This window comes from Calliopsis andreniformis, chromosome 12 (assembly GCF_051401765.1).
Source record: "Calliopsis andreniformis isolate RMS-2024a chromosome 12, iyCalAndr_principal, whole genome shotgun sequence".
Lineage (NCBI taxonomy): Eukaryota > Metazoa > Arthropoda > Insecta > Hymenoptera > Andrenidae > Calliopsis > Calliopsis andreniformis.
In genome coordinates this window covers 3,846,659-3,874,393 of record NC_135073.1, presented here as the reverse complement: position 1 = coordinate 3,874,393, position 27,735 = coordinate 3,846,659, and the positions used below count along the sequence as shown (strand labels likewise).

Below are 27,735 nucleotides of genomic sequence, written 5' to 3'. Positions count from 1 at the left end.
TTATACTGATCCGAAAATGTAAGTTAATGTATTCTTTACAATTACTATAACGTACAAAATTTAAGTAATACTATTACAATAGAAGATTCTTGTTAGGTGCCTGTATCAATACGAGACATTTTTGAGTAACACGGGGGGGCGTATGGTTCTGGGTTGAAGTGAGAGCGGACCGTCGTTGGTGAGCGCGGCGCCGAGCGTCAGTTGTTATAGCCAAAACCTTTTGTCTTTCACAATTGCGTCTAATAAATGTATCTTTATTTCCTTGATATCTTTTTATTGTGGCCATTCCACCTCTAGATAGAACAAATTAACGACAAATACATACAATAAAATGAAAATATTTCGTTTGTAGTATTAACAACAAACACGTTTAATATTTCTGTAACATGATATGCAAACAAATATTGGAGTAAGAACATAAGTGCTTAATTAGTTTACTCATAAACTTTAACCTTTAACGTCGTCGCTTTACTCTCTTATCCTGAGGAAATCTGTTGTTTGTAGAACTTGTTATTTTGTATATAATATTTCTCCTAGCAAATAATCTTACTGTATTTACATGTAAAAGAACATTTTAATACAATTTCGGGAAAATATTAAACGTATTAGATTTTAATATTTTACTCGATGAAAGAAAATACTTTTTATTTCGAAACAAGAGGCAGATGAAATAATATACCAGGAGATAAAACTATAAAGAAGAGTATCAAAAGTCTTAGAATAATATAAACAAATAACCGTATTTTTTAAATAACAATTTATTTTTAGATTTTATTGCCATATTATTACTAGTGTTCCATATGCGTGCTTTATGTTTATATGTATGTATATTGCCGATTCAATGTGAATGCTGTGATGTAACTCAAAAATCATAATTTTCGGAAAAACAAGGAAAAATTTGTTAACTCTTTGTTTTCCAAGTACATCTGCCAGTTCACATTAAAGTTTTTAGTAATGTTAGTTTGTATCTATTAACGTATGTATCCTTAAGAAGAAAGAAAAAATTAGTCTTACTTAGAATGATTCTATGACTATGACTTACTTCTTCATTTTTCTTTATTTCTAGTGCTGTTTTAATATTTTCACATTTTGAATTGTTGCTTTAACTGTACAACAGATGCAACACAGAGTTAGAATTAATCTAACTTGGTCAATTATGGTGTATAAAATTTGAAGCGTAAAAAACTAAGTATACCTACATGTAAAATATGTATTAACAAACAGTATGTCACAATAATTGAGTTTCTTGAAATTATTAGTTTACCAACAAATGATTTTAACTTAATGATAAACATATTATCAGTACTCTCTACAATTCAATGCACTTTGATACACCAATTACAATTTATTTTATCCTATGAATAATAACGAATTTATTTATGACAACTTTTCAGATTTAGGTAGTGTTTGCAATAAAAATATTTTAAATGATACACATATGTAACGTAGGGTTTAAATAATCTACTATTTTGAAAGAGAAGATAAGATATTTTTACTTTAAAAGCTTAAGAACACATTAAGTATTCTACTTAATGATATCATTACATTTTTATTTTATTTTTTACTATCAAGAAATATTTGAAATATGTGTGTAGATATTTATAATAAACCTTAAAATGTTTTACTGCTTTATTTAAGGTTATTAACATATTGAATACCGTATCTCCTGTAACTGACATGTTAAATTTACAGCATTTTTAAAAAATGTTTTTTAAAATATTTGCAATAAATAAATTTAATATTTATAAACATTCAATCAACATTAATATTAAGAAGAATGCACAATACTAAGTACACCATTGAATCATGAAATTTTGTTATTTTCAGAAAGCTATATTGAAATAAATAAAAAGACGTAAATAACATAATAAAATTTGATTGACAAACGAATTAAAAGTAAATTAAAATTAATAAACTATTTCAAAATCGAGTTGTAACGCTGTCAGTGCTGCTCAAATAAAATATTCATTCCAAATTCTATTTAAGGCACTTAATCCAAATGAAATAGGACACAGACTATTTGCTATGTTATCTAAAGTACTTTAAGCATTAACGAAAATTCTTTCTAGGAGACATTTCATGGGGCATGAATAGTACATATGTATTTGGTCCAACGCCATATTTCTTTCTCCCCTGAAATTACGATTTCCTCGAGCTGTCGATAGCAGATCGAGGAACTCCAACCTACAACGACCTCGCATGAAAGACAGCGTGTCGTGGCGGCTGAAATTTACTTAGGGACGGGAGGATGATAGACCAGATAGTCACCCACGTAGCTCAGTTTTCGTCACGCTTTTACGACTATGCGGCAATGCGAGAACGCGTTTCGTAACGTAAACACGTAGTTGAACGGTTATACACCGTATCCGGAACGATGCTCCTTGAAGAAGCCCGTTACTTCGTCGAATTTGACCAGCTATCCTACGCCAAAACGGAAGACGCCGAAGCCATTCAAAACGACAATGACCAATGAACCATCCCCCAACATAGGTATTACCTTTCCTTTCGATCGTGTCTTCCTTCTTAACTGGTTGACTGGCATTTTCAACTTACAGCGCCCCGTTCAAAGACTTGTAACAATTAATATTTATCAACTTTTTTGTAGGATTAATATTGGGTTGCATAGGAACTTTCTACTGCGTTTTAAAGTTGGCTCTACACCAACGAACAGTATGCAAACACTATTCGCAAATACTTCACAAGCTTTTTAACACCTTTACTCAATTTTGCTGTGAACACCAAGAACAGTATACGAACAGACGATTTCTAGGAAATTGTATTTCCATATTGTTCACGAACAGTTCGCAAACTCTCTGGTATATTCGCATTTTAATCTTATTGACTTATAACATAAATAAGTTTGGTTGTATGTATAAATAAACATGTTTTAATTACGAGAATGTAGTTATGGCGATTTAACGAATTGTCTGTAAAATGGGAAATCGCCATAAATAGTAAAGGAGATTATATAAGTGAATATAAGTCTGTATCTTGTTAATAAATAAAAAAGAACATTAAATGTAACCGAATTTATTTATGTTACGACACAATAAATTCGGATAAATTATTGTTCGTCATTATTTTATGAATTGTCTGTAAGCAGAACTAAAAATACTGTCTGGGTCCTATGTGTTGGACGCCATCGGCCAAAAATTTAAAACCATTTTATAAATTAAGGAAAGTACAGTGTATCTTCTTAAATACACAATTTACGTAACAATTGACTACTCAAAAGAGATTCTAAACTCCGTACGCAAAATAAACTTTTTTTGTACAGAACAATTATCAAATCGGTCTAAACATATGGCATCTAGTTACGGAGCACGACTCAATCTAGTCTACAATTTAAAAGGAATTAATTCGTCTTATTAAAAAGCACGATGAATAAATAGATAAGCGAGGCTCACAGTCGGTGAACAACAGTTTTGTCAGTTTTAAAGGTCGATTACACACTTAAATGAATTTCAGATATCGATTGTCCTCTTATTCGTTAAATATAAAACAGAAATATTATTCGGTCTGTAATCCGTCTTTAGTTAAACCGATACAATTGTCAATCGTGTGCACCTAAAGTAAAATGATTAAAAAGAAAACTTCACAGATCTTATTAAATGACTAACTATAATTGTAATACTAAAATAAGTATGTTTTGCACACTGGTGGAACATTATAAATAAACAACTACATGTGCCTATTTATCTATTGTACAATATATGCAACAGAGAAAATTACTCTTTTATTCAATATTAATTAAATACAAATATCATTAATGATCCTTCAATCGAGAATAATTTTAAGGTGTTGTTAGGTGCTCTTACCTTAGCTATCGTAATGTTTAATGAGGTGTGTCAAGCGTAATAAGTTAGAGTATTAAGTTCATTCACACAATGCATCAGCTATGAAAGGTAATCGGATCTCATCGTCTGTCACAACGTCCCTTCCTGTGAATCTATGATAATTGCTACAGTTCGTCGGCGTTGACTTGCAAAGTTTTCAAATCAAACGACCTGATATGTCGCCACCGCAGTCGTCTGCATTGCAGTTCGCCACGAATGCCAGTGTCATTCAACACAGTAACGAAGGAAGTACGGTAGCATAATAAATGTCACGTGTACGGTAAAGACAGTATGTCGTAGGCATTGTACCTCTGAAATTATCGCACGACTACACTCGAATGCACCCATCGCAACGACGTTTATCCTTCGGAATGGGATAAACATGCCGCGTTCTGCTTTAATTTGCACAAGAGTATTGGCGAGCGCACGGAAACACGAACTTGCAGACTCTTTAAAGTTCGATCGTTGTGAACAGGTCGAGAAGAGTTTCTTTGAAAACTTTTCGAGCACAAACGTATCGGCAATTACTGTACCATTCGATGCATAGGTGTATTATCGGCCAGAAGTTTGGAAGAGCTTGTCAATTTTCATTAAAGTCATGCTACGTGAACTTATTTCTTTTGAACAATTTTGTGCAGGGTGAGACAAAGTGTCTTCCTTATATCGAAAAATGCATATATATTTTGCTTGCAATAATTTTTATTAAAACTATAGTTTACCATGAAATATTTATAATGAATACATACGCACGTTACCAGTGCGAGAGTTGAGAAAAATTTCAAATGTAACCGCTAAATTGTTTTAACTGAAGCAATTTCAACAATGCGATTTTAATACTGATAATGGTCTCCCTGTACCCCCTATTTAGATGTTAAGGGTTAGCTTTATTATTATTTATTGTTAAGTTATGTAGAGAAACTCAATAATTTGAAGAAACGAAAAATATTTTAATTCGCCTGAAGTTGTTTTAGATGAAATACTTTATAACAAATGTTATAAACAGAGTTCAAAATGATCAGTTGGAATGTGGTTATTTAATAAATGTATCTTTCTATTATATTTAATTAAAAAAAATTATTTGAATTAGGAAATAATTTCCTAATTAAAATTTGCATTTCTATTTATTTCTAAAAAAATTACAATTAAAATAAATCACAAAACGACTGTTAGTCCACTCTGTACTTTCAATGTTGATGACAGTCTGGTTAAGTATTTCATTTTAATACAATTAAAAAAAACATGATTCTGAGCTGTGAAAGAAAAATTAGATAATGATATCAAAGAATTTTAAGTAATTTGTACTTTTAAATAGGTATTATTAAAGAATTTTTTAATTTTCTTTTCTGTTTATAACTTCTTTAGTCACTTTATAGAGAGTATAGGGATTTCTTTCGTTATTTAAATTGTTATTTCAATTTTTTATTTTAGCCTTCCGTTAAATATTCAATAAAAAATAGTAAGAAAGGAAGCATAAAATACATTCTTTTGTATTACGTATAATAAATACAAGGAATATAAATAATTCAAAAGGTAGACTGTTTTTACCAACCTGTTTTATCTTATAGATATAGTATGTACTTGAAGGATGAATAGAAATGCCTACATAGATTTTACATCTTATTTGTTGGTTATTAACAGATAGTCAATGGTAGCATTCAACGTGATAAATAGAATTACTCTTCTGGGATTGGCTCAGCAGGTGTTTATGGTCCCAGTATTGTACATATATAAATTGACCACACAGCAAAGAACTAATTTAATTTCAGTCACCCTTTGCCAAATTCTCAGTTTTAATCACTGAACAATAAAACCGCTATAAGTACATCTCTAAATTTTTTCTATCGTAGATTATACATTTCACTCCAAATTTGATCAATTTTAACTACATTTGATGCATGAAGTTTATGCATTAAATATGTCACAAGTTTGTAATTTAGATTTGTTCCAATCAATTAGACTAATGACAAATTTGTGTAATTCCAAAAATATGCAATGAACTTGACACAATTCGATTTCAAAGTGATGGTTGCCTAGATATAATGGAGGATAGTGGAAAGGCCCATTTGATAGCAAGGAAAGGGAGCGTCAGAAAAATCAGCTTGGGATATCGAGGATGGGCTCCAACGAACCGTTCAATAATTTCACTAACATTATCGAATGGTTATCATGAATAAGCAATTGCTTCCTTATAATTTCAAAGTGTAGACTCTTAAACAAGTTTGTACACGCCTATTCAATATACAGGGTGTGCTACGTAATGCTCATAATGAAGTTTCAAGACTTTTCTTTAACTTTACAAGAAGTTAAATATTTCAAACAAGAATTCGCTTATTTTCTTTGTACACACAATTTGTGAAAATTGTACAATCACTAAAACATAGTACATCATTGTGAAACACTATCACGATAAGATTACTATCGCTTGTAAGTACATAGATTACAGTTTCTCGATTCAGAATTGTGGCTGATACTAACACACAATTGCTAGAATAGACAGAATTGTAGTTTTTAATAGTCTTTTTTTTGTATATGTATACTTTGTATAAGTATACTGCTTTCTCAATTCAGAATGTACCACCATATTTGAGAGATCAGTCTGAACAAAATAATGTTAAACCTATACATTATAGGTCGAATTCGTCTTCGAGTCCTCCTGCTCCATAAATAGAAGACGTATCTTCTTCAGATTTTTTTTCTATAAGGTTGCACGAAATCAAAGGTGTATTTAAATGAAAAATGGGATAACAAATATCAAGGAAGTTGCTCTTACAAGGAAAGTTCGGTGAGTGTTAATCGCTGATTTTAATGAAATTTTGTGCAATTACTTTATGGTCATACCTAAGAATTTTGCAAAGTATAAGCGCTATAAAAAAATGTTGCATACAAAAATTTTACTGTTTTTCAAGTCCTATAAGATGACTTTAAGAAAATTTTGAAAAAACGGGGGTAAATTTTTTTAAAGCCATTTTATAGATCTTGAAAAATAGTAAAACTTTTGTATGCAACATTTTTTTATAGCGCTTATACTTTGTGTCTTTGTGAGCTATAAGCACCGAAATGAAAAGGGCGACTTGGATTAAAGGGGTAGTTTCTCCCTTAAAGGCGCGTATGGGTAGATACTTTATATGGCAAAATTCTTAGGTAGGACCATAAAGTAATTGTACAAAGTTTCATTAAAATCAGCGATTAACACTCACCGAACTTTCCTTGTTAGCATTAGCAATGACCTTGTCAATATTCAGCACACCTACTTGCATGCATAGAGATAAAAGGTAATCATTTTAAACAATTTGAACAAACCAACGTAAATTTGTGTATATAGCTATAAATATAATTTGAAATACTTTCAAATAAATAATTATTATTAAAAGTTGAGTACCTAGATATATCTGATTATTTGTGGTTTATATACATCACTTCACCTTCTATATTTCGACAACGAAGACAAATCGATCCATGGCGCATATACGTAACACTTTTCCTTTAGCATGACCTCTCAAATACGCTGACAGAATTTCTCGGTTTCGTCGCGAGACACCTTGTGCATGTTTCTACTATGATTGTAAGTATCCAAACACTATAAATTGCATAACAATTTGGTTAAATAGAGTAGAGAGATAAAAACCTCTAACAAAAAAGGTTTCTGTGCGACACCAAAATGCAGTGCTCTCTAAAAAATCCACGTTCCCAAAGTATGAGGCGCACGCTGAGCACCTTTAAAGCGGTCCCTAGGACAATAGTTGAATTGTCCCAAGGATAACGAACGGTTGCTTCGTTATAGAGCACAATAATTGATTCGGTTGCCACGTGGCGCATGCATGTACGTGCTTTTCAGCCTGTCAGAGGTATCTCAATTTATTCCAAACCAAACTATGCACCACGTTTGTTATCGGTGAACATTCATCAATTCATTGTAGAAGCGTGACTTGGACTGTAAAAATATGGCGTGCAAGAAAGAAACTGCGAAAACGTTTACAATCATGAAAAGCGTCAATGATTGTATTAACCGTTGTAAAGGACAAATATTTTCTTCTTTCGGATAAGATGCATTATTAGGTAAATATGAATGTAACCTCGGTGAATAATTTCATATTTTATATTCTTTGAAGTATAATTAGAAAACATACAACAAAAGTGTAAGTACTTCTTTTCGCTCTAATTACGACATGAAATATTCCTTTTCGTTCATGTCCAAGAGATCAACGAGAGCTGATAACTTATGCAGAATGTTGCGGAGTACTTGAGTGTGATATAAAGTTGTAATAAAGTTCAAACCACAAACAGACATGTAAAAATCTAATTAAATATCTTAAAAAGAAATATTTTCTTCTGATGCATTGCATACAAAAATTAGTTACAAGATGGGTATGTATTAATTATATTGGATAGATTTGTTTAATTCATACATCGAGAGTAGAGAAATTGAGTGCTTCAGTTAATGAAAATCGATAGTAATCTCAAGTACGGATACTAAAATTAGAGGTATAAGTGGTGCAACTATTGTAAGATACGTCAATACAGTTTCTACGTTTGACCAGTAAGTGGCCATTAGAATGATTGAGTTCTTGAGAATACTGTTATTTCTGTAAAAAACTTATTACAATTTCTAAAAGACTTCCTTTTATTAAAAGAGTAGAAGCTTGATGCTACACACTAAATTATGAAGTATAACTCAAATAATAGAAACTTCTAAATAGTATCATAATTAGAGTACTTATATTAAGTCATTCGAAAAGTTTGTAATATTTCGAAACATTTCTACTCCAAAACTAAGTCTCTCGTGACAAATCACAATTAAAGATATTTTATGTAGAATTATGTATGTGTTTCAAACAAAGGTGGAAGCTTATATAAGATATAGTATATGAATATTCGTAACGCATGAATATTTTTAAAGTCAGACCCATAAAATTCATTGTTAAATGTCTGATTCTTGTAGATACACCTATCTTCTCATCAAATGTCTCTACTTTGTAGGGAAAGTACCTATTGTTTATTTTATAGTCCATCATATTTAGGATTCCTTTTGTTCCCCCCAGTGAGAATATTCATGATATGTCCATCAAAAAAGTAGGTCAACAGAAAATATGTCTTGAACAAAAATAACAAGAATAACATATTCCATTCACTTGAAACGAGAAAAAGAAAGATATCCAAGTAACGAAATAAAAAGGAATATTTTCTTGAAAGAAGGTCAACAATATTATTTTCCTTACTCTAGTTTACCAACGAAAAATAATCAGCAAATAGAAGATTTCAAGAATTAACAGAAAGGACTGAAACTTATTTTAACGTTTCCATTTTTAATTTATTTCCAAAATTTAATACCAGAATAAGCTTCATTAAAGAAAGTAAGCAAATTTAGAAGTTAGAAACATCAAAGGACAGCGTTCAAATTACTTCCAAAATAACCTAACATGAATTTTCCTTCGTCGTCAGGGATTTATAGTTTTGCCTCAAAGCACCGAAATTTGACATTGATTATTTATTGTGGTCTCTGGAGGAATCAAGAAGTGTCGGCGCCCCTGTGGCGACATTCGCTCCTACGCGAAAAGGAAAGGCGTAATATTAATTCGCGAGTGGTCGTGGCAAAGGAAAGGAACTAGTGTTCGAATTACGAAAGAAAGGCGAACCTGACCGAAGATGGTAGCGAGGAAGGGCGTTATCTCTGGTCATCGTTGCGTATTCAAAGCCGTTTAATCAACTGTATCGATGAATATCCAACTCGCTTTTCATCCACTCAAATGGAGTCGAGAGTCATCAAGGTAACACGGTCATGGTTCACTTCTTTTGAAAAAATTATGTTATAAATCATTCTATAATTCACATTCTTTAGTGACTACACACTTATTTACAATAAAATATTTATAGCTACAGCGAAACAGTTATAATACCTACTACAACACTTTGGTTACATTGAAACTAAAATCATAATACAGAAACAAAATATATTCCAAAATTTCATAAAATCGATGATAGATATTTAATAAAAGAAGAAAAGCGCTAGAAATTGCCTGTTTCATTAACTTAGATCTTGGACTTTAACGATGAAATTGGACCTTCAGAGACTTTAATATTCAATCGCTATCATTAGTGACATTTGAATTAGATTTTGATAATACATATATCCAAGTACTGGATCTCATTAATAAGAAGTAGTTGATTCGCGTATTTTCAACAGTTAAGCACAACTATCATCCACTAAGCTGATATCAATCAAAAGAAGATAAGTTTTCTTCCACAACATAGAAGGAAGTTTCCTTAAAAGTGAAGCTTTAGATATGAACATTTGTAACAGACTACGAATAGAAATATAATTTTATAAACAGAAATACATGTACATACAACGTATGCAATATTCAACGACTCTATTGTTTAAACAAGTGAGAAATATTTGCTCATTAGGGCTAATTAAATATTTAAACGTTGCCAGATTTATCTCAACTCTATCTTCCTAAAATCAAAGTTCCAAAAAATTCTTCAGTTATCTACGTATCGACAGAGCAAGCATTCATGTTCCATCTTATTTTTTTATATCACTACATATTCTATTTAAATTTCAATGATATGAAATATAGCGGAGCAGTTGCACGCCTAATCGACTACTGCATTGGCGTTTTAGCGACCTGACTCCACCAAGTACGCAGCCACATATTAAATATACCTACACACTATGTAGTTGGTATATCAACGAAGTCCACATCATAGGGCTCACTTAGTCAACACTACAACTTAAGTTTTGTTGACTTTATGTGCACGTATACAAGTGTAAACCTGTTGGTTGTCTTTACTTGCGATCGATGGACGCAACGGAATCAAAAGCAATCCTAGTAGCCCAATGCAAGCGTGGGCAGCCTGACGTCACGATAAGGTAGACTCCTCTGTGAGATCAAGGTTCCCTTTGCCCCGAAGATCATCGATTAGAAGAACATTCTATTTGAATCGAGCAATTTGAAAAGGAATCAGACTAATAAGCCAAACTCATCGATATTCTGTTCTTAAATATCTCGTGGTAAATTGTCAGTGGGTACATGAAATAAAAAACTAATATAAAACCTGGAATTAAAATATGGTTTTGAATTTAGTGTAGCTATTAATAATTAATTTAGACCAAATTACTAGAAGTACAAAAAACTTTGGATTATACATCAGAACTTCTCGTCAAATTAACCTTCTCTTTTCATTTTATAAATTGTCTGTTTATGCATTAAAATTATACAAATTTTTCGTCCTATCTACTTTCTTGATACCATACTTGAATATCCAAATGCAGTAATATAGTAATATTTATTGCTCAAATATTTACAATACAAGAAATGGATATTCGTATGTTTCATTAATACAATTTTCTATTAATTATAGAAACTGACCCAAAACTGATGAATAAGAAAAAACAAAGAAATATACATTGTAAATGTCTGACTGACTATGTTCTCTTAGCGAAGATGAATATACAGCTAATTATAGAAATGAAGAACATTTCTTCAAAATTCTAAGATTTTCTGATTAAAAAATATTTAACACATATTCAAAAAAGACAAGATTATTCGATGAGAAATCAACCAGTTATGAGAATCAAGGACAACAAGATCATGATTCTGTAAAAAAACGCGAGAATTGAGGAGTGAGAAAATAGGAATTTAAATTTCGTTAAAATTTGTTTGTTCACGTGTTTGCTTATTTGCCTGAAATTTTAACAGCTCGTGATAAAAAGCAAACATTCCGTACTTTTAATTACTCATATATTATACAATACAAGGGTTTGCAATTTAATTTCCATCAAAAATTTATTCATTTTAACATAACATATTTTATGCAACAAATCGTTAATTTAAATTAGTAAAATATATCAATTTTCTTTTAATGAGCCTCCTTTTTGATATAAATGAGAATTCTGATGATATTATAATTGTATCTCTGTTTTCAATCTGATTATGATGGAGTCAATTTACACATATTTACATTCTTATATTTCTAAATTTTCTATTCTATAAATTTTAATTGATTCTACCGTTCCGTCTTCTCTTTTCTCACACTATAACTGTAAAGTATCCATGTTAGAATTGACTCCTTCAATAAAAGATATGTTTAATTTTACTCTGAGAAGCTTAGTAATTTACATTCACTTTTATTGATCTATGTCAAATTCTAAAAATAGCATTCCCTTTATCCTCGATATTTGGTTCATCCCCCCACCCTCTTCAATCAGACATGAACTTAATACTTTCGATTGGTGTCAGTATAGTATATAAGACGATACTGGCTATAAATCATCGAATTACATCTACAATGTCATTTCACCTACTGAACTCGCGTCCCTGCTCACGTTAACGAATTCCATCCACCAAATTGAAACATACATTCGCCCAAGTGCAACCAAGCCAACCAACTCTGCCCCACAGAACCCATAAATATTCCCCGCAATCTTTTTCAATTACTATGTTTACCAACATAGAAACATCACCTTCGACCTCCTTTTCACTGAACCACGATCATCCACGGTTCCAACGCAAATAATTCATGAAATACAAAAATTGTTACGTTTCTGCTCGCTCAGCGCGGCAAAAGGGATCATCCCGTTCCCAACACGCAACGAGGAACAAAAGGGAACTCCAGAAGAGTTCACACTATCCGTGACCAAACACGAAACACCGAGACACATATGCGCGCGAGCGATATTGATCACCTGGAAAACTCGATCCCACATAAAAGATGCGCGGAGCGAAGGACGACACCGGATGATAACTCGTCCAGGGTGGGCGCGTTCACACTGGAATCGATAACCGCGAGAAGCAACCGCGGGAGAGGGAGGGGAGGGGAGGAAGGGTGTCTACGATCACGACGATATACAACGTTTGGGAGCAGGTCGCGCGATAAAAGCGAATCGATCCCCGTCCCTGCCATTCGGCTGGGTTCCAACACCGTTGACAGATGTTGGAGAGAAACTGTCAAACAGAGAAACGTCGGCGGAACAAGTGTCAATCCTTTGGCTCGACTCACCTGTTTCTATCGCCGGTTCAGCCACCGATCCAGCAGTCACTTCCACTAGCACTCCCGTCGACGACACAAACGAAAACGGTAGCTAAGATAACGATAAGATCGCGCCAATAGCTAAGGGCGAACGGGGGTGTGCGGGGAGGGAGGGATAAGAGGTGAATGATAACAAATCCGCGGTGGAAGTACGGTAATCCGTGGAGCAGAGAGTTCGCGAGGACAGCTACTACCGAGCCGTGTGCTGAGGCACGAGGCGAGCCCTGGTGAGAGCACGGCACTCTCTATCACAGCGGCATTTTCACTGAGGAAACGCGCAGGCCGGAAAGCGAGTGGCCCGCGACACGCAACAAAAACCCCCCCAGCTAGATCCCGTTTTCGTGAACGCTCGACTCCGACTATCCGCGTATCGGGAGCGAGCCGTGCGCTGCGGCGCGCATGCGTTCCACACCGGGTCGCGCACGCGTACCGATCGCTGTTTCTTTCTTATCAGCGCAACGCACCGCTCTCCGTCGCCACTGCCACCGGGGACACCCATGCGGTTCGTGGTAACGATGGTAGCGCGCCCCTACTGCCACCTTTTTTCTCGCCCCTTTCTGCGACTGCACCCTCCACGGATGAGCGAGGGAAAAGACGCTTGCGTGATGACACCGGTGGAACAATCAAATTTGTAGCGGTGGGATGGTGTTTCGGCGGAAGGTTCTCATATGCAGCGGAGCACTCTAGGGCCCGACAGACGTGGCGATTTGGATAACTGGCACGTTTGGAGAATTGTTCCGCCGATTCACCCTTCTATTGAGATAATAAGACCTTCGGGTGGTTGGAGTTGAGCATAACTACGGTGCCCGGCAGAAGTTGTACTCGCTTGTCGATTTTCGTTGGAATTCTATTGCATGGAAATGTTCTTTTTGTACAAGATTTCTGAAATATTTTCAGAATTAACTGAGTATTTCTTTAATGGAAATATCTTTACTTTCTTTAGCTGACGGAGGAAAACTGATAGTGTTCATTTTTTTGCATGAATTAGGGGTTAATCTCAATCTTGCGTACACTAAAATGAGTAATTTTTAAACGTCGAAGGATGTTTTTTGTTCATTTATTTATTATTGATTAATTGATATCTATTGTGTTGTGAGAAAAGTATAAACAGCAATAAAAACATGGTTCAATATAAAGCTCGTCTTTAGAACATCTATTATAACAGAATTTTAATAATAACTTATGACTGTATCTAAGTGTAAGTATTTATTAAATTAAGATTTAGGTATGTACATTAGTTGAAGAATGAAATTTTAAGAATCAAAACTGATTGATACCGGAAGGACAAAATAGTAATTTATCGTTCCGTGAAATTGATTCAATTGCCATTTGTCAATACGAAACGATACAATATAAAATTTCAGAACATAAAATTAATTTAATATTCAATGGATTTAATTATTGTTACAAGTTGAGTTATTATAAAAGTTCTTATGTAATATTATGAATATTGTTTGATAATGGTATTCTATGAAAAGGCATAGAAAGTTCAATAATACGTACAGTGAAACAACTTTATTTAAATAAATGTAATTCATATAAATGTGATTTAGCTACATTACAAATTCAAAAATCAATTCCTTGACCTATTTTCTGTGAGTTTTTGCGAATACTTTTTGTTTTTATGCATTACTAATCAAAGTTATGCAGAAATCTTAGAAGTTAGAATATTAAACTTTCTACAAGCCCTATAAGCAACATATAACATTTATGTCAAGATTTATTAGAAAGAGAAACTATTTACGCTTTAATAACAAAATATTTCTATATATTTATATATGTATATTTACTTAATTTTTAAGCAACATATTTTCGAACTAAACACAAAGTACTTTTTTCATAAAGATACCCTATTGATAAAAAATCAGTTCAGCACATTTATGCAACAATTTCAAATTATTACTGTTTCTATTAATGTTTCTCTAAATAGATAGTAAAGTCTTTGTCATATTTTATTGAATTCTTAAAATGAATACGTGTTCGATCATATAGAACCGTATTGTATGACATAATTCTCCTTTCTCCTGATAAGTACATTTTATCGTCAACCTTCTTATCATTGTTAACGTTGCAAACATTAGTGCCTCCTGCTCAGTTGTGTACATTTCATACGAAGAGGGGACTGCCTTATTATAAGAATAACAATGCGATTACTGTAATTGTAGCCCCAGTGATATCACGATTCGAAAACAAATTTTCTTGAATCACTTTCATAACAATACATTCCTCGTATATCAAGCTCATACGAAGTCTAAATCAGCTCTAATCGAAATATACCTTAAATTAAATCACAATGAATATACAGTGGTTGCATGAAATAGTTTTATTAATAAATACTTAAAAGTTACATACTTTTACAGTTATTACAACTTTACAGACTTATTCCTTGATTTTGTGTGATTTGTAATACATTAGATACGAATGAAAGAAATGAGTGGTTCTGACAATGTCTTTTAATCTTTGACAAAACGAAGTACGTAAGGAGCGTTTCAGACAATTTCTCGCCCAGATTTTCTTTGTTCGTCACGTGTCAATCATAAATCCATGAATCAAAATAACCTTATCTAACTATGAAGTCTATGATGGATCTGGAATAGGAATTTGAGGTCTTCGACCTTCTAACATATCGTGGAGGAGAATACCAATTTCCTGAAAGCAGAATATGTACCCTCTTACCATCTCCATTGGGTGGAACGAGAAAACGGTAAATTAATAAGGAAATAAGGAAACTGTTCAATTGTTATATTGGATATTGGTCTTAAAAAATCTTTGAGAAGTTTAGATTGATTAATCACTAGAAAAAAACACTCAAAAAATAAAAAGTTCTTTAATGGTAGATTCCATTCGTGTTCTTTATAAAATATAACGTATTCTAAAATCATAACTGCAAAAAAATAACAATATGATGAAACATGTAAAAAGAAATAAGGTAGGAAACATATTAAACATAGGTTTATGAATTAATTAGTTTAAACAAATTTCATTTCATAATAACATGTCTTCTTTTCTTAAATTTCGCAACAAAGTATACAAAAAGACAACGAATCTGGTAAATGATTATTTAAAAATTAATGATAGTTGCAATTTTCGGTGTAATCTATATGATAAAAAAAAATTTGTTTTTTAATTGCTAGTTGTTTTAGTTGCACCTGCACTGTTAGCTTGCGAAATATTTAAAAAATTATTTTTTAAATTTGCGTAATAAGCGCGAAGAGATTTTGAGAATTATAATTATTGCCTGCTTCCTTTTCCTTAAAGACAATTTTTTAGTTTTCTAATATTTGTTAACTACTCAAGCTTTACAGCTAAACAATTTTACAGCTGTAAGATCATCTGTGTATATATACATATATGTATAAAACCACAAAGCAGTACCTCTTCTCTTTGAGCTTGTAATCTGTTGATAATAGGCTCATTAAAGTTGGGGTCGTTGCTGGGATCCTCTAAAATAATATCATTGCTTCTCGATGCTTGCGGTACAGAACTGATATAAATCTGTTTGATGGTATCTAGTATTGCCGAGGGTCTCGTCTGAGAAAATTGCAAATCGATCGACGAGAAGGAATCTGAACCGACTGGAATTGCTAATGGCTTCTCGAAATCCATACATTTTCCATCACTAAATGTTTCGAAATAAGAAAATATACATTAACGACTTCTTAGTGCGTACTATTATACAGAACATTATACTTCTTTTGTATGCCTAATGAATCACTTACGAAAGCTGAGTACCAAAACCATAATGAGATAATAAGTCTTTAGTACGACGAACTAGAGTCTTATCTTTCGATGAATGATAATAAAGACTCGCTCCTAAGATATGAGCTACAGCCCTTAACGTTTTTCCAACTAACTCTCTTCTATGTAGTTCTAAGTCCTATAATTGAATCCATAAGGACTTCGTAATAATTTAGGAAATGATTTGATACTAATAAAACATTTTACTGCTAAAAAAAAACTCCGTGTAATACCTTGAATTGGTCATATTTTCCACCTACAATGCAGAGCTTCATCGGAAATGGATCTACTTCTCTTTCCAGTCCTCTCTTCCGTTCTTTGACGCGTTGTTGCTTAAGTTCTTGAATCGTTTTCTCGTCGTAACTCATCTTCATAGCGTTACGAACTGTCGATAGAGCTTCTTCGAACGAAGCCCACAAAATTTCTGGTTGCGATATATCCAGCATCATCAATATTGTAAGGTGATGCGGAGAATGAGTTAAGGATGAACCTGTTATCGCGGCAGATACTAACGATGACGTTAAATGTCCTACTTCCCATACGTGTACGATATTTTTTATCTGTGGTGACAATAAAGGAAATTAAGAAATAAATACTGATTAAATGTTCTTATGATCATGAAGTGTGTATACAGAGTATTTTCCGTAATGGTAATGTTTCTACGATACAACGATGAAAACATGTCGCATTAAAACAATTAAAATGAATCGAGATAAATCTAAATTAAAATTCCAGTTATTTAAATGGAAAATAGTGATAATACAAACTGCGCTCACGGTATCTGGACAAATTTTTTTCAAAAATGTTTTTCATTGATACTCTAGTATTTTATATAAAAGAGAAAATAAAACTGAAAATTACATCATACCAAGTAAACTTATTATGACAATTATAACTCACTAAACTTTTGCCGGCTTTACGTCCGAAGGAGTAGTCCATTGCAATAGTTGGTTTCGGCGATTCGTCTTTCTCAAGAAATCGATATATCATTGTAGTTTTTCCCTAAGAATTTATATTTCTCTCTTGTAAAGTATGAAATAAATAATTGATAAGGACATTCTTTATGATTGTAGCACTACGTACAACATCTTTACTGCCAACAATGATAATGGAACGCTCGTAAGTTTCGTTTGGATCGGTCCTACGCCTTTGTTCTTCTTCCAAACAAAGGCGCAACGCAACATCTCTTACATTATCTTCGCTGGGAAATAAATGTATTATATTGTCTTCTTATTTCCGAAATTTATATCATAATATGAAATAGTATAGTTCTTGTATCGTTTTTAAATAAAATGAAATGGTTCAAGGGATTACTATGTATAATAATTCAAGTGACAAAGGGAGTATGCTAATAAAGGGTGAGTCATGAGAAACAATACCTGACTGCTGTATCAGATTTGAAAATGGAAAACGAATGTAATGGAAGAATAAAGTTGTACTATTCTTTCTTTGAACACAATTGAAGCTTCATTAAAATTTATCCAATTTTCAACAAAGGTAAATATAGATAAATACCTACTATTGTTGTTCTGTCATTGATTTTAGACGATAAGCTTCGTGAAGTAACATAAATACACAGTAGTACGTCCGTTTACTTTCTTCTAAAAGGTTATGATATTGTTTGGGTATTCGTTACTATAGTGATACGAAAGAATATACATACATATTCATTGAAAGACAAATCATTAATTATACTTATTTTTTGGAAGATTCGAAATTATCATATGTGATTAATGGAAACAAATAAAATCTACACCTAATTGGTTGTATAACAAATTAATTTAGATATTAATTATTAACAATATAGTTAATAATTAAATTGAAAGTTTTATTTACGAATCAAGCGATATAAATTTAAATTTTAGTTAATCAGTAGAAGCAATTTAAAAAGTATACAACTTTAAAAATATATATCAGGTATTAATGATGATAAGTAACTTCTATATAATATTATTATTAATCTTTATGTAAGTTTCGTAATACATCATGCAATGAAAGAATGAGGTATGTTACATAATACATTGTTATATTTTTATAATTCCTAGATGAACGTTCAACGCGCAATGATTCAACGAGACGCCATCAGTCTTCACAACAAAAATTTATAACAATACTGTTTAGAACAATTTGTTACGCACATTTTCACGCTACTTAAAGAATTGTGTGAGAAGATTTGTTCTAAACGTTTAAAAAATGCATTAGTACGTCTCTGCTGGATCATACGCAAAATAATTTAGCATTAGCGAATTGTTTATGAATGAAAATATAACTAATTACTGTAGTATCTTTATTTTATGTACAGCTTGGACTAGATGAAGTCAACAATGGAATGTATCATATAATTATGTAGCTTAGAATAAATTAGAAATATCAGTGAAAGTAATTTAAATTTCATAGGTTATACAGGCGTATAAAAATCAACACAATACATATGTTCCTAAGACAGTGACGAGCGATTGTTTTCTCTTTGGTAAAGAAAATGAAACGTTTACAATCGATTACATTGTAATCATTGACATTTAAAAGATTTCCTTTTAGTACATAAATGCAATGAAAAGTATGACAATAGTAATATTTTCATCGCTTTTATCCTTGCAAGTTAATACCGAACAATCTTTTGTAGTAGGTATTTTTGAATGTACAAATTCAATGATTCAAACGCATAATATCGAGATATGGAGTACTGAACAATTTTTGATAAAAATCACTATCTCAATGCGTGAATAATCTTTAGTTCAGTTAACTGTAGGCCACTTTTACCATGAACAAATTAATTTAATAATCAGTTAATAGATTAGTATGAATAGTATATGGCATATGTTCTTTTGAATCAGTCCAATTCGAGGAATGAACACAATATTAAAAGCGTCATTATAAGTTATACGTACTTTAGTTTTTTACATGCTTTAAATTATCCATGGGGTGTAAATATTTTCGGTTCTATTGAAACATTTTAATTTTAAGAAAATAGAAACTCTAAACATATAGAAATATCTACGTAAAAGAATTTTGGTCCTTCTACTGCAAGTCCATTTTTGTTTACAATTACGCCAAACTAAATTGATCGGTAATATTTTATAAGTAATAATAAGAAATATCTCACATGCTCAGTATAACATTCAACTGCAAATAAATTCTTTGTACCCACTATTACAGGTGCGGAACAAAATAAGTTTATGTAATTTATTCATAGTTTTTTGCATAATTATTCACACCTATTGTAAGAAAGTCTGCACTTGAACACTATGGCATATACTGAAAATCGGTTGGGAGACATACAATGTAATGAAATTTACTGAGTAAATTAACTGGTAATTTGTATTAAAATGTAGTTAACAACCGGTACAAATAATATATTTTTGTCTAAACAAAACTGTTTTCTGTTTATACATATATTCAGAAATATCGATTAAAGCATTTTATAAAAATGCTGCCTCGTAATATATCATAGTACTATCGACAAATCGATTTTATTCAATACAACCTTATCAATAAAATAATTATTTATATATATATATATATTAATTTTTTGTACAATTATATAAAAATATAATTATACAAAAAATTAAATAATTATATACATGATGAATTGTTATGTATAGATAATCCCAAATACAAGCCACTTTTTTGTTTAAAATTGATCGAAACCCTAATAGACAATAAAACACAACGCGTATGAAGGAAGACGATTAACAAAGATTAGTCACCTTTTTCTACAATATTTCATCGCTTCTATTATGCAATATATTACACGCTCTGCATGTTATCTGGTCCATATATCACTCATCCAATGATCATCTAATTCATTAGTTGGCAAAACTTTTAATTTTCGTAATGCCTCGAGGTAAAAGGTAAGTTCAGACGTAACTACACCATGTTGTGGGCCACCGTTATTCACAATATTCATTTTAAGTAATTGTTCTCTAAGTTTCTCTTTGAAAGATGTATTCACTGTACGATACAAGATTTGTACTTCAACTGCAGGAAGAATTCCAGACACTGCTTCGTGTAGTTTTATTAAATAACTGTAACGAAGAGTTTTATGAACACATATCAATCATTACTGAAGGAACACTTTATGTGTAACTTACCTTGAAATGTTTCTAAACGACTTTGATGGAACTGGTGGTCTCGCAGTCCAGTTTGATATTTGACCACCCAGGAGATTGTCGACAATAGTAAGAATCTTGCTTTCAATTTCTTTAATATGTGCACGAATATCCCTTTCAACGCTATCCAATAAAGCAACGCCACCACTTATATTGGATGTACCAAATCCACGACAAGGATTTTGCTCTGCAAGTGCTAGAAAATAATTGTAACATTTAAATTTAATTATGTTATTTCATGTGACAAAAGCTTAACTTACTTTGGAAGTGTGTTTTTACAAAAGGCATAAACCACAAAATCAGTTTCAGACTGCGTGCTGCTAACACAAGTATTGTACTGGTAATTGTTTTTAAACCAGCAACTTGCATTGCGCCTGCGCCTAGTACAAGTTGACAACAGCGTGAATTATAATGTCGTAGAAGTTCAGCTAAATGTCTTCCAATCATTCCTGATAAGGCAATCAACTCACTGCTCGTTCTAAAATGTCGAAGATGATATAGATATGTATCGAAATATAAATCAAAAACCAAATTGTAAATAAATGATATAAATACCTGCAGTATTCATGAATCATTTGTACAAGCATTAAAGCAGTACCAACGACTGCATATTTTTCTTCTCCTACCATAATAAAGTTCTGTATACTATCTTCTTTAAGTCTATCATCACCTTTAAATAAAGTTGGAGGAAAACATTTTTTTTCATAAACATATGTTACTAATGCTTGAAATTCTGGTGGTACATCTGCTTGCTTCCACCTTTCAGACTCCAACAAAAGAGTAAGCTTTGTCTTAAATTCGGTATGAAATCTTTGTATAAATTTACTAGCTTGTGCCTGTAATATTATATAATAAAATATAAAGCAAATATACAAGATACAAATATGCAACGTACACATACTTTAAACGCAGATCGTAGAGCTGTACATTGTTTGCCACAGAGTTTTTCGCAAGTTTCTGTAAATCCTTCAACTAAATTGGCTAACTGACATACTTGAGCTGTCGTAGCCCTTTTACTCAACCAAGATGACTTATCATTCCAATTTTGACATTCTTTATCTTCTGTCTTATTATTTGAATTTTCATTGTTCGTTCTTTCTTTATCGTTTTGTATTTTGTCTTTATCATTTGTACCTGCAGAAAGCAGATTTCCCATTCGTTCATGACAGTAATCACAAACAGAAGTTATCATATCATTGAGTTTGGTCGTTACTCGCGAATGTTCTGCCTGAGTTAATAAACGATCTGGTATAGAATCATCGAAAGAACCATCGCACACTCGGCCAGCTGCAAGATCTACCGTATCTCGCATTACATCGTGAACAGCCTAGAAAATGATATAACATTAGTTATATAAAATATTTGCAATTTAAAGTTTGCAATATAGTACATACTTTGATACGCATAAGAAGGAATGTCAAAGATTGTATAGTATTGTGAAGTAACGTTAGTCTTTCTGCAAGGGAAAGTCCACCAACTTCAAGAGCTGCTGCCTGTTGGTCGCTACAACAATCGCTAGCTGCTAGAGCTTCTATGACCCTCTGTTTCGTTACAGTCCGAACGGTTGTCACAGCTTCTTCCTTATACGTATCCACAAATTGAAAGTGCTTCTGCCGCAGTAGACCAGAAATGATGGAAACCAGCTTGTCCTGTTCGTTCAGGATGTACAAATGATCTCACTGGGAAGAGATGGACGACGGTTTGTTTGCTACGAACTAGGTATATATTTTAAAAAATTATGTATGTACTTACACCATCCAAAACAGTGGTCTCGCCACCTAAAGGTCTATTTAAATCGGCAGTTGCATATCTTTGAAATTCTGCAGATAACATTTTATCCACGAACTTTTCCATTTCTGTTAATTGAGAACTCAGATGTCTAAATGAAGGGAAGAGGTTGATACATTAATGAAAAGTTTTTTAAAGCTATTAATGATTTATATAGATGTACCTAAAACTATGCAATCCATTCAATTCCTGTAAAAGTATTTCTTGTGTTGTAGAGATAAGATCCAATGCTGCAACATAATCTGGTGTGGACAACAACAACTGTATCATTGGTTGACTTTGATGCACAGTAGCTATAAGCTTCAATTTTTCTTGAACTAATAATCGATTAGATCTTGCTCGTTCTAACCTGAAGAAATGAAGTCTACATGCATATCATATTATTAGACATAGAATAATTTCAGTCAACACAACTGTGATTTACCGTAAAATTTCTAAAGAATCGTTGACTAGGTGTTTATCAACCTTATGTATATTTTTCCTAAGAGCTTTTAAAACTGTAATAGTCTGCGTAAGTTGCTCCATCAAAGCATCATGCGAAGTCATTGCATGAAAAAATGCTTGAGATTTTGAGGCAACTTGTTCTGCTATCCTAACTTCCACAACATCTAAATAATGACTTAGCTATTATAAAAATAAATGTTATATGCATTATTTATTTTATTGATATTTTTAATGAATATAGTATATTTAATTGTTTCTATACCTTTTCTTGCATTGTTTTGACATGTATAACAATATTAGATTCTTTGCTTAACAGTCCACTTTTCACAAACGGAAATACAGCATAGAAGTTATCTTTTTGAGATAGATCCAAGTTGGGAGTTAAAAAGACTTTTGGAATACTAGTTAAATCAAACTGCATTCGATCTACAAAAATCAGTTGCTTGTTAAAACTATCTCATAACACAAAACGTTATTACTTTTCATTTGAATAAAAGTCATTCTTACCTAAAGACTTCACTTTTTTTAGGTTTGGAAAATTTTGTAACAGTTCATTAGGTGTAGTTGGTCTATTTACATTTGAATTCATACGAGAATGTTTTCGATATCTCTATAAATAAAATCATCGTTAATACAATTATTTACTCCTACAGTAAGTACCCAATTTTTTTGATAAATATAAAAATTACCCTTGCAATTTTTTTTAAATAAGATTCAAAATGCTGCATTGTAATTTCAGGAAGGTAAGGACTTTTAGGAATATCAACTTTTTCAACAAATCCATCACCCCACGTACGAGTTAAAAAATTACTTTGTTTTCCTTTAAATGGATCATTTAAAACTGCTGGCAAGTTTTGTGTCGCAGAATATACAGTCCACGAGGAAGAAGGTTCTGACAACTGACCATTGCTTTTGCGTTCGTGTTGCATTGCTGCGTGTTTAGTAGCATGTGCTATATAATCTTTGTCAGAAACACCTTCCACAGGAAGACTAGTACATACTCCATTATAACCATAAAGGCACACAAAAGATCCTCCTTCTCTCGAGCAATGCTGATCTCTCAGATGTCTAAAATAAAATTACATACTGTCGAACAATAATTATATGAAATGTTACGCTATAGCTACTAAAATAATTAAATAACGAATTATAAACCATTATATTTTATTGGATGGATGTTCTTCAATAAAAGCTGTTAGTTCTAAAAGTATTTAATTTCTTGCTATTAATTTTTATTGCTTCTTAAGCTTATATATTGTTTCTTCCTTTGCTTTCTTCGTACAATTATTATTCAATGATAAACAAATAATATGTATGTTAAATTGAAAAATTAAACAGAATATAAAATTAATATTTCACTTGTTTATTTAGTAAAATACAAGATTTTTGAAATAACAGTCATACTATCATATGAATAATTGTATAAGATATTATATTAACTTATAAACTAAAAAACTAGTTAATAGGAAAATAATAAATTTCTAAATTCATATATCTCAAGATTGTTATATCTTTGTACCCAAGATCTATTAAAATGAATTTATTTGTAACTTTAAAGCATTTTGCATTTTCCATAGTAAACATTCGGTTTACTGTTTATCCGGTTTACTTATTAAAATTTGTTATCATAAGTATTCCAGAAAAATATGACTAAATGTCATATGACGTGTACTAAGAATGAAATAATTTGTAATGTATGCGATATGAAATGAATTGAAATGAAAGTAATTCCAAGTAATAATTTTCATTGCAAAAGTCCATTGAACAGGTGGACCTACCTTACAAAATCTTCTATATGCTTAAACGTAAGGTTAGTGCAGTACTCGCAAATCAGAATCGTAGCTAACGATTCAGATCCTTTCACGATCTTCGCCATTTTCCATTTGTAGCCTCACATCGCCATTCTATCACCATCCGACTTAATTTACTGCTCATTGAAAACTGTTTGAAGATAATTACATGTATCACGACTACTCAGCGCTCGCATTCATCCGCTGTCGCTCAGTGTCAAGCATATTCCTCAGTGCGTAGCGAATAACACGTTTCACTGTCGAATCCATGTTAGCCAACAAAAAAAGCACAATTTTTGGGGTAATCTATGGTTGTAACGCAAAAAGTTCCTAGATATAATGGGAATGGTTCTAGTTTTTCATGTGACAGTCGATAAATATTCTTAATTTGCAGCATACACGTCATGCATGTTACATATGCGAATGCATATATCATTCTTATTTGCGACTGTAGTAAAAATTGTTCATTAATCATGTTGTAAAATACTATTTTTTTAAGCAAATGAAAAAATATGGTAACTGTAGGAATCACGTCATCGGAACCATTGAATGAAAATAATATAAAATGTATATTTTCGGTATGAAATTTCACTTTAAATAATTTAAAAAAACATCTGTTTTATTATTCTTATACCTTTGTTTCGATACAAGGAATAAACTCTACAATTAAAATGTAGAATACATTTATTAAATGACCACTTCGGATTTTTGAAAAATGGAAATTCTTGTGAAAAAGTTTTGTGTTACGTTTTCACACAATTGCGGATTTATTTAGCAAATCGCACAATCTAGACGGCTAATTAATGTCTTGAAATGACGCTACAGAGATAACTTGTCTAAGAAATATTCACCACATTTGTAGTGAATTTTCACTATTTCTAGGCGCTATTGGAGCCTATTGGAGTACATATATCGTTTCACTTTTTTAAATTGTATTGTTTTTATTTCACAGTTATTAAATATTATTGTATATTTGACAGTTGAAAAATCCCGCAAAATTTAAAATGGGACTTCTTAATGAAAAATCTTTTATAATTAGTGTATATTTTTCCGTAAAGAACGTAATTTCAGAAAGATATACATACTCTACTTGTAAAGGTATATTTCGCGATATATCTATTTTAGAGACATTATTATCGTTTGAAGCATTCTTGTGGAAAGTAAAACTGAAAATTTTTAATTAGCATAATCCAAAGTAACACCTGCTATCTTATACATTTATAATATGAAATGGCAGTCCTAAATAATGAACATTAAAACGACTATTTCAATTATGTAGAAGTTGTTAACTTGTATGCAAGGTGTATCTGAGGAAATAAAATACTTTAACGTCGTTTTAACGTAGTATTGTAACGTCTTTATTTGACTGTTTTATTTTCAGTATCAGTTTCGAAACGAGAGGTAAATTTTATTCCATTTGAATATTTGTATATTTCAAGAATTACAAAATGGTATATGTATAATAGAATAAGTAATGTTACTTTTAAATTTGTGTGTTTATTGTCAGTTGTATGATTCCACTTTAGCCGCTTCCTACAAACTTTCTGATGTCGTAACACATTTTACATCGATTATCGGCGACATTTATGTCTATGAGATGCCTAATTGAATCTTTAATAAGGGATTTTTTCCACTTTCACGGACGTATCCAAGAAATTCAAATGAAATTTTGGTTCTTCGAAATCTATCTTCTGAAGAATTTTTTGCTTCTTATAGACAAGAACATTTTTCATTTTTTTTATTAATTTATTAATAATATTAAAGTTATTATATATAAACTGAAAACTTAGTGATATATTCTGAGAACTGGTGTTAGGTTTTTGCTAATTTGAATAACTTCCATTCGAAATAATTTAAGAAATAAGGTATAGTCATAGTAGACACTAATATTGACTCACATAATTAAAGTGCGAAGGTGAGTCATATCAGATGGTCAGGAAAAACGGATGGTGTGTGACCAGACATTATGCACTTGAAATTACATATGTATGTATATGTAACTACTGTAAACTGTTTAGAAATATATTTTGAAATTAAGATAAACAATTTGTACGATATACGTTATATATCTATAACATAAACTTAGTTACTTCAGTTTTACTGTATATTGTATACGTATACATACATACAAAAAAAGAAAAATTATTTCGAATAAAAGCTACTCTGTTTAATTAAAGCTGTTCACAACAGAAGAGAAAACCAAATATTGTTTTATACGTCCGTGAAATCATTTTCATAATAGGATTAATTAAAAACTCCGCATACGTACATTTACGTTCACAAACTTGTTACGTATCTTTTTCTTTATTGCAATCAGTGGTCAAAATTCATTTGTATATACGTGTAAATAGTCCAATAAACTTCATATAAAATTATATCACAAAAATAGCCAATAAAAACATGCCTTGTATAAAAGTAAAAACACATTTCGTTTAAGAAAGTCAGGTAAATACGAATCTGAAAATATTATTCTGTCTATCAAACATTCTATAGTCTTGTATGAGATACAGTTCTGTACTCGGTTCTTTTGATTTCTAATAATATCAGGCAAGATAATATTTTCTGACTCTACAAAAATCTTATTCGTCCTTCACGTATAAACCTTGTCATCACATTTCGTTCTTTTCAGATTTTCGTTACTTATTAGATTGTTATTTTTGAAAAATTTAGAAGACTCAGTTAAATTAAAAACAAAATGTATGGAAGTTGATATGAAAGTGTGCACAGCCGCGTTGCAACTATTACACCGTCTTTTATCGATTTAAAATTATTGCAAACAAGATTGTTATTGGCAAATCATTGTAGCTCACAGTTGTCAAATCAGTTCATAACCATCGATCAATCACTCAGGTATATTACGCTCCCAGGTAAATAGGTAATATTGTGTGATAAAAGAGGGTCTAGTTGAATTACTATTTCATTATACGTGGCCTCGAATCGATAAATTCATCTGAACGCTCGTTGCTTCAACGACCATCCATGCACAACCAACTGAACACA

The 27,735-nt window shown here is 31.8% G+C and overlaps 3 protein-coding genes across 4 annotated transcripts in view; all 3 read right to left on the bottom strand.

Annotated features, from left to right (window-relative positions):
• Numb (NUMB endocytic adaptor protein) overlaps positions 1-13,297 on the bottom strand; it is a 102,754-nt gene extending 89,457 nt beyond the window's left edge. For both annotated transcript variants that reach the window (XM_076388633.1, XM_076388634.1), the window contains exon 1: positions 12,837-13,297. The gene's annotated coding sequence lies outside the window, so the exon portion shown is untranslated. The remainder of the gene's footprint in view (positions 1-12,836) is intronic.
• A 2,119-nt stretch (positions 13,298-15,416) lies between these two features.
• LOC143185851 (cytoplasmic dynein 2 light intermediate chain 1) lies at positions 15,417-20,331 on the bottom strand. The gene is made up of 7 exons (XM_076389140.1): positions 20,312-20,331; positions 17,688-17,805; positions 17,505-17,606; positions 16,838-17,164; positions 16,586-16,743; positions 16,242-16,485; positions 15,417-15,515 (listed from the first exon to the last, which is right to left on the bottom strand). The coding sequence occupies exons 1-7, from the start codon at positions 20,329-20,331 to the stop codon at positions 15,444-15,446; spliced, it is 1,041 nt and encodes a 346-aa protein (XP_076245255.1). The 3' UTR covers positions 15,417-15,443.
• On the bottom strand, positions 20,161-24,933 carry Scat (VPS54 subunit of GARP complex scat). Its single transcript, XM_076389139.1, has 13 exons — positions 24,724-24,933; positions 23,635-24,013; positions 23,453-23,555; positions 23,208-23,371; positions 22,926-23,125; positions 22,665-22,850; positions 22,466-22,592; positions 22,108-22,362; positions 21,615-22,040; positions 21,269-21,549; positions 20,974-21,191; positions 20,696-20,909; positions 20,161-20,629 (listed from the first exon to the last, which is right to left on the bottom strand). Exons 1-13 carry the CDS (start codon positions 24,819-24,821, stop codon positions 20,368-20,370), a joined length of 2,913 nt encoding a protein of 970 aa, XP_076245254.1. The 5' UTR covers positions 24,822-24,933; the 3' UTR covers positions 20,161-20,367.
• Positions 24,934-27,735: the final 2,802 nt, after the last annotated feature.